Source organism: Nicotiana tabacum, chromosome 14 (assembly GCF_000715075.1).
Source record: "Nicotiana tabacum cultivar K326 chromosome 14, ASM71507v2, whole genome shotgun sequence".
NCBI classification, from domain to species: domain Eukaryota; kingdom Viridiplantae; phylum Streptophyta; class Magnoliopsida; order Solanales; family Solanaceae; genus Nicotiana; species Nicotiana tabacum.
Window position 1 is genome coordinate 90407556 of NC_134093.1, and position 8266 is coordinate 90415821.

At 36.8% G+C, this 8266-nt stretch overlaps 1 protein-coding gene across 1 annotated transcript; it reads right to left on the bottom strand.

Annotated features, from left to right (window-relative positions):
• Positions 1 to 4454: 4454 nt before the first annotated feature.
• Positions 4455 to 6865, bottom strand: LOC142169153 (protein neprosin-like). Its single transcript, XM_075230383.1, has 8 exons — positions 6692 to 6865; positions 6383 to 6475; positions 6099 to 6284; positions 5952 to 5999; positions 5535 to 5690; positions 5300 to 5353; positions 5027 to 5167; positions 4455 to 4921 (listed from the first exon to the last, which is right to left on the bottom strand). Exons 1-8 carry the CDS (start codon positions 6854 to 6856, stop codon positions 4547 to 4549), a joined length of 1218 nt encoding a protein of 405 aa, XP_075086484.1. The 5' UTR covers positions 6857 to 6865; the 3' UTR covers positions 4455 to 4546.
• Between the last annotated feature and the right edge of the window lie 1401 nt (positions 6866 to 8266).

Here is an 8266-nt window from a genome sequence, read left to right on the forward strand (position 1 = left end):
TTACCGTGATATCCGACACTGCCAAGTACAAGTAAAGTTTCTCATCTTCCTTTGGAGCGTGAAGCACTGGTGGGCTCGATAGGTATCGCTTCAATTCCTCTAATGCATGTTGGCATTCTGGGGTCCAAGCGAAAACGTTGTTCTTTTTGAGTAGAGAGAAAAATCTATGGCTTCGATCCGATGACCTCGAAATGAATAAGCCTAATGCATCTATCCATCCAGTTAGCTTCTGCAAGACTTTTACATTGTTTACGACGGTGATGTCTTCGATTGCCTTGATTTTATCGGGGTTGATATCGATCCCCCGATTCGATACCATTATGCCAATGAACTTGCCCGAACCAACCCCGAAAGCACATTTCTCGGGGATGAGCTTCATGTTGTTTTTCCTTAAAATTTCTAACGTTTCCTGCAAATGAGCCAAATGGTCCTCTGCGCGCAGGGACTTAACTAGCATGTCATCAATATAACTTCCATTGATTTACCTATTTGTTCTTCGAACATTTTATTTACTAGGCATTGGTAAGTAGCTTCTGCATTTTTTAGCCCGAAGGGCATTACATTATAACAATATGTTCCATACTTGGTGATAAATGAAGTCTTTTCTCGGTCCTCCGGGTTCATTTGGATTTGATTATACCCCGAATAGGCATCGAGAAAAGTAAGGATCTCGTGGACGGCCGTGGCCTCGATCATGCGATCGATGTTAGGCAGTGGAAAAGAATCTTTGGGGCATGCCTTGTTTAAATCCTTATAATCTACACACATTCTAAGTTTGTTCCCTTTTTAGGGACTACAACTACATTGGCTAACCATTAGGGATATTTCACCTCCCGAATGGACCCTATTTTGAGAAGTTTAGTTACCTCGTCCTTTATGAATAAGTTCTTTACCTCAGACTGGGGTATTCTATTTTGATTCACCGGTTTGAACCTAGGGTCCAGGCTTAGACGATGCGTCGTTATCTCCAGTGGGATCCCTGTCATGTCTAAATGGGACCAAGCAAAACAATTTATGTTATCAATAAGAAATTGAATAAGCTTTTTCCTAAGTTCAGGGGTTAATCCCGTTCCTAGGTATACCTTTCGCTCGGGCAGGTACTCGATCAATGTAACCTGTTCCAACTCTTCGACCATTGATTTGGTGGCGTCAGAATCTTCGGGAACAATAAAGGTTCGAGGGGTCAGAAAATCTTCCTCTTCTTCTTCTATGTCCTGCTTCCCCGATTCTGTCGAGGCTGGTGGCTGTGATTTCTATTTGACTTCTTGTTTACCTTTGGTGCTTGACCTTTCCGAGGTTGATAGTGTCGATATCGGTGTTACATCATCGACCGCAAACATTTCATTTGCCGCATGCTACTCCCCGTATACTATTTTTACACCTACCGACATCAGGAATTTCATCATTTGGTGGAGAGTCGAAGGGACTGCCCTCATATTATGGATCCAAGGCCTTCCGAGCAGGGCAGTATCTTGAATGGTTCTAGCCACGTTCACCGGTAGAATAATCTCCCCTATAGTTGTTTCACTAGCCATATTGAAGTCGTTTAAGACCCGATTTGATTTTGTTAGCCGAGCTGCTGCACGACCCTCGATCGGATGATATTCGCCGAGCTACCTGGATCCACTAAAACACGCTTAACTTGAACTTTATTTAATAAGATTGAAATTACCAGAGCGTCATTGTGGGGCAGAGAAATGCCTTCTGCTTCTTCGTTGTTGAATGATAAAGTGCCTTCGGGCACATAATCTCGGGTTCGATTTTACCTAGTGATTGATACCTTAGTGCATTTGAATATGGGTCCCTGTGGAATGTCGACCCCACAAACGATCATATGAATGACATGTTGGGGTTCCTCCTGTTCATTTTTCCTATTGGCGTCCCTTTCTCTGAAATGATTCTTGGCTCTATCGCTGAGGAACTCTCGAAGGTGGCCCTCATTGAATAGACAGGCTACCTCCTCCCTTAATTGCCTGCAATCCTCGATCATGTGACCATGCGTGCCTTGATACTTGCACATCAAATTTGGGTTTCTTTAGGAAGGATCTGTTTGTATGGGTCTAGGCCACCTAGTATCTTTCATCCTTCCGATTGCTGATACAATGCCCGATGCATCGATGCTAAAGTTATATTTCAATAAACGAGGTGCCTCTGTGGGATCAGCATACTTTTCAAAACAACTTTTGCTCATAAGTCCCCGAGAATTCTGTCCTCGATCACTTCTTCAATCGTTCTAGGCGAAATTGCATCCTGAACCATTGTTCCTTCGATCTACGATATATGTTTGATATCGGTCTCTATTCGACCTTGGCTCCCTGTCGACATCCCTCTGGTTTTTAACTGCTGACCTGTTTGGAGGTACTGAACCGGAAGGGGCTCCTAATTGGTCGTCCTCGACCCTGATCTTCGATTGATATCAATTGTGCACATCTGCCCAAGTTACAGCTGGATACTCGATCAAATTTTGTTTCAACTGACGTGATGCTATCGAACTTCTCCCGTTCAACCCTTGGGTGAAAGCTTTAACGGCCCAATCATTTGTGATCGTTAGGCAACTCCATGCGTTCCATTTGAAATTGGGACACGAACTCCCTCAGCATTTCATTATCCCTTTGTCTTACCTTGAAAAGGTCTAATTTACTCGTTGCGATCTTTATGGACCCGGCGTGTGCCTTTACGAAAGAATCTGCTAACATGGCAAATGAGTCTATGGAATTTGGTGGCAGGTTGTGATACCAAATAATTGCTCCCTTCGAAAGGGTCTCTCCAAACTCTTTCAACAGCACAGATTTGAGTTCATCATCTTCTAAATCGTTACCCTTGATGGAGCATGTATATGAAGTAACATGCTCGTTGGGATCAGTGGTCCCATTGTATTTGGGTATGTATGGCATACGAAACTTCTTTAGAATAGGCTTCGGAGCCGCACTTGGAGGAAACGACTTTTGTACAAACTTCTTCGAATCCATCCCTTTCAAGATTGGTCGTTCCCCCCGTATCTGATCAACTCGAGAGTTGTATGTCTCCAGTTTTTTATCGTTGGCTTCGATTCTCTTCTCCCTTGATTCAATTCTTTTGGTGAGCTCCTCGAGCATTTTCATTATCGCAAGATCAGTCCCCGATTCGTTACCATTCGACCTTTCTTGTACTGGCTCGGTACGGCGAGTAATTTCCGGCTCGACCCTATTCGAAGCTCTATATTGATTTTGTAACTGAGCAATAGTGGCTTGCTGAGCCTGAAGCATCTCGAATATCACTTGGAGACTGACTCCTTCATCTCCTCTGCCCTGTGTTCCTCGACCACTAGATCGGCCTTCTCTGCGTACACTCCCATCGAGATCTTTGCCTAGGTTCGCATTTAGAAAAACGTGCGAACTGACATCGACTGGGTTGGAAACCGGTGCTCCCTCGAGATTAGCCTATTGCACCTCGACTTCTGGAGCAATCACATTTTCATTTTCACCGTGGAATCCGAGGCCATTGTCACTGTGTGTGGATGCGTTTTGTGAGTTTGACATGTTTTAACCTGAAAGCAAAGATAATTGAAAAGAACAAGCGTAAAATAGTGCATTTTATCAAAATCAGTACTGAACAATCACTGTTATCCTTAGCCCCACGGTGGGCGCCAAACTGTTTACCCTAAAAATGGAGTAACAATTAAACTTATATTGTGATTTTAAGGATATGTGATTTAAACCAGTACCAATTAAATAGATAAATTAGACAATAAAATAAATCAAACCGGTTTGCAAACAATGCCTCGACCTCGATTCGAGATAGTCTCGAGTTTAGTTAATAAGAACAATAGAGGATGGAACAAATACCGATGAACAGTAACTAAAACAAAGAAAGCAGCGTATGTGTCTCTTCTTATCAATGAATAATGAAAATACACCTTACAAGTGAATGGGATCCCTCTTTATATAATAGAGGAATCCTAAATAAGGTATAACTCTAATAACGGAAGTAGATTCCATGATTGGCACTAATAATCGCTTTGATTTGATCTGTTCCGGAATTTCGGCCGTGATCTTCGACCGGTTACTGATATCTCGCCATTCCGTTATTACGCCTTACTCAAAGTCAGTCATGCTTGATCTCGATTGTTGCTGGCCTCGATCTCAATGAACACTTCGATCTCCAGGCTTGTTTTCTATCTTCGAGCTCGAGCCTGATCTATTATGAGGTTACCTTCGAGGCAACTCCCCTGCTAACGAAATAGGGTATGCCCGATTTTGACCGTATACAATACATAACAAAATAAAAAGGTTTTCTACGTCAAGAATAAGGTAAAAAGATAAGAGAACTATCCTCCAAAAGTTGTGAGCGAAGAAAAGAATAAAATAAAGATGAAAATACAAAGAACTCGCGCAACAAAAATTATGATCAAGTATCAAAGGTAAGAAAAGAAATATTGCACCATTTCCTTATAGAATTAAAAGATATATTGAGATAAATTTACGCATTATAATCTCTATAGTAAATTAATTTATAAAGCATATTGATTCCTTATCAATTCAGTAGTATTTGACATAACTTATTTAGGTTAGACCTCTATGCTTTCACCAGGACCCCCATAAAAGACTGAATGCTTAAAACTAGATCCCTCACTTGGAGCATCGACAACCTTGTATAGATCAGGATTGGTCATGTAAGGTATTAAGTTGCCAGCTTCTGTTTCTTGGCCATTGTCATCTATTGTCCCAATATTCCTACAATATGCATCATAACGTGTGTCTCCTATTGGAAAAAAGCTTGAGCCCATTGGAGGTTCAAGTACCCCAGGTGGACTATATACTACTCCGCCCCATTCAATCGTTGATGCAAAGTCATTCAATTCATCAAAAATCTGTTTTGGCCAAAAACCAACTTGTGTTTGATTTCGCGTGAGCAAAAGCCACCAGTTCCCGTTGACAATGTCCTTTAGTTTTCAAAAAAGACAAAAAGGAAAAATATTTTAGTGTTATACATTAATAGAGTATCAAATAACTCATGAATTACTGAAATAGGTCTAAGACTAATTTACCCGCGTTATGTACATTTTATCTACCCACGCATCCTTACTTCCACGTTGTGTAACAGGAGAGTATACAAAATCTAAAGGTATATCTGTGTTTACAATAACAAATCCTGGACATTGTGTATTAAAACATTGATTTTTTCCTGCCTACAAAAGAAAAGCAACATATACTTTGTTACTCAGATGTCATGAATATAGATTAATGGTAAGATATATAAGACATGCCCATGTTATACAAAAGGTAAGAATAATATTCAAAAAAAGTTATAAATAACTCACTAGAAAATGTGTATATAGCCTACTTCGACCATCTCCATAAAGTGTAGGATCCACCTGCAATAATATTATACCAAAATAATACACAGCTAAAGAGACGATAAAAGCATTTGTAAAGATAGAAAAAATATGATTGCAGGTTGAGAGTTAGAAAAACTTGTTGATACTCACCAACAGAGAGATTATAAGTAATATAAGGAGAAGATAATGAACTATTAATAAAAGTCAAGATACATACTCTCCATCCAACTTGTATATTTTCTGATCCTTTTTGTATTTTCAACCGACAAGCACTATTTTGTTGGCCTTTCACACGAGAAGTATAAATAGCAGTCACCATACCAGCTCCTCCAAACTTGTTGCTTGGATTATTTTCGGTTTGAACAATAGCAAGCTAAATAACAGAAAATATGAGGTCATACAACGGCTAAAAAAATCTATTTGTTATCTTGAATTGCCCAACATTTTCTTAAGTTTTGCTTTTCTCTCTCTTTTTTCTCTCATTGTCCCCATGAAGCATCTAGTAAACTTGCTGTATTTGAGAAGAATGATTATTATTTAAGCTATTGTATTACTTATCTTGTCCTATGAAGAAATAACACTACAATAGTAAATTCAAAGAAATACGATGAAATATTAATTCCTGGATACTTACCTTGTACCCTTTGGAAGGAAAAGTTACTTTATTACTCAAGTTGTTTCCCTACATACAGTAAGAATTTTATCATGAGATAAGTATTGTTATAAGAAGGTATAATAGCTATCGTCATTAAATTTAATATAGTTAAATTCATAATCTTACATAGGAAAACGAAGTGCTGAAAGAGACATCCTCTGCGGGTGGCATAAGTCTTTGTCTGATCAGGTCATCTTTAGTAGTTCTTCTTATGGGAACTGTTCCTTTTGGACAACCGACTCCTCTTCCCAAAGGCCAACCAGTTATTGATTCGTCGGAATACTCTTTCACTATAGGCAATGTTGGTTTCATCTGTTTGCATGAAAACCTCAAAAACAATATTAATATCAACATATATTATAATATAATTAGTTTTAATTTGGACTTAAGAGAATGATGTAGAGACAAACCTGAGGGTGAAATGTGTGATTTTGCAATAATGGATGGTCAAATGCAGGCTGTTGGTAGAAATTCACACAATCGTATATATCACCATATTCCGTCTGTAGATCCAATAGTAAATATACTATGTCATTTATAAATTTTGCTTAGGAAGGTGACATTTCTTAGTCACATTTATATTCTAAATGCAATTGATTGCTTAGGAGTAGAATATTATTAAAGAAAACATTAATCATTCTATTACTATTGAACAAAATAACAAATAATTGTAACAAAGATTTTCTTTATTTACAGCGCATACCAACAAAAAATAATACCTTGATGGATTTTACAGCTGGCTTGTTTAAAAGCTTTAACTGCTTCTCTAATTCTAAGTCTTCAAGGTAGGATAATTTTGTTCTTCCTTGGACCTCATTGCAGCTCAGAAGAAGAGATATGGCAAGTACAAATATGTAACCTATTGCCCGCTGTTGTATCATCATTGTAAAAACTGAAAAATCACATTATTTGAATCATGGAAATTAGATAAGATAATAGTACAACGTCCATGAATCGAGTTATAAAGAAATTTATTCATGTACCAGAATATAAGTTAGTTTGAATACTTAAAGAAGCAAGGTAAAATTTGATTCCTTGCATACAACTAATAATAGAGGATTGAGGTTCTCCAATTCTTTAACTTTGTGTTTATGTGCTTATTTATCTCTTGCTAATTAACTTTTTCGAATAGTTATTTCAAAGTAAAAATAGGAAAAACAATGACAAAATAAGACCAGAAAAGATGAAAATAAAGTATCTGCTGTGGTATTATAATTTCAATCTATTGATTGAGGTAAACAAATTTCATATCACTACTAATTTATATATATATATATATATATATATATATATATATATATATATATATATATATATATATATATATATGTATATATATATAAACCAATTAATTTAAAGAAACATTATAATTCTAATTTATATATCCAACTAGACACATAATGCATTTCATAAGTCATTACAATCGGGTGTGTTTGGTATGAAGGAAAATATTTTCCGAAAAATATTTTTCGATTTTTTCATGTTTGGTTGGTTTAAATATTTTGAAAAATATTTTACTCATGAACTCATTTTTCTCCAGTTGGTAGAAAATATTTTCCCTACCAAGAAAAGAAAAAACATTTTCCAAAATACTTTTTCAATATTCCTCACTCTATTCCCCATCCCCACCAATCCACCCCACACCCCTACCTAACCCACCCCACCCCTAACCTACCCTACCTCACCACCCTCGCTCCCACCCCCACCCTAATATTTTCTTAGTAGGAAAAATATTTTAACAAAAAAAGTATTTTCTTTTCATGATGTAGAAAAATATTTTCTTTCATTTCAACAAAAAAAAATATTTTCTTTTTATGATGTAGAAAAAATATTTTTTTTTTCATTTCAACAAAAACAGTATCTTCTTTTCATGATGTTGAAAAAATATTTTCATTTATTTAAATAAAATGATTACTTTATTTTCATCTTCTAGAAAGAGTACTTTCTTTTTTAACCAAAAAAGAGTATTTTCTTTATAGTTATGGATTTTTTTGTGTAAATATTTAGAAGAATAATTAAATTATTGAACAAAAATAGAGTCCTGAAAACGTTGGGTTTTGGGGAGGGGAGTGGGGAGCAAGGAAACATGGGGACTTGGGGAAAGAGGGTGAGGAGAATAAAAAATTATTTTCCTAAAAAATATTTTCTACTCTCTAACAAAACACTAGAAAATATTTTCCGAAAAACGTTTTCCACTCACCAACCAAACAAAAAAAAATAAGTGATAAAACTACTCATTTTGCATAAAAATATTTTCTATGGAAAACATTTTCCAAACACGCCCAAATGTCAAC

Bases quoted from the DNA above. Each gene is read 5' to 3' on its own strand.
- LOC142169153 (XM_075230383.1), bottom strand. From the start codon at position 6,856: ATGATGATACAACAGCGGGCAATAGGTTACATATTTGTACTTGCCATA. The intron at 6,476-6,691 runs GTATTATTTTTT...TTGGATCTACAG, and splicing joins CAGCTGTAAAATCCATCAAG to ACGGAATATGGTGATATATA. The intron at 6,000-6,098 runs GTAAGATTATGA...TACTGTATGTAG, and splicing joins TCAGCACTTCGTTTTCCTAT to GGAAACAACTTGAGTAATAA.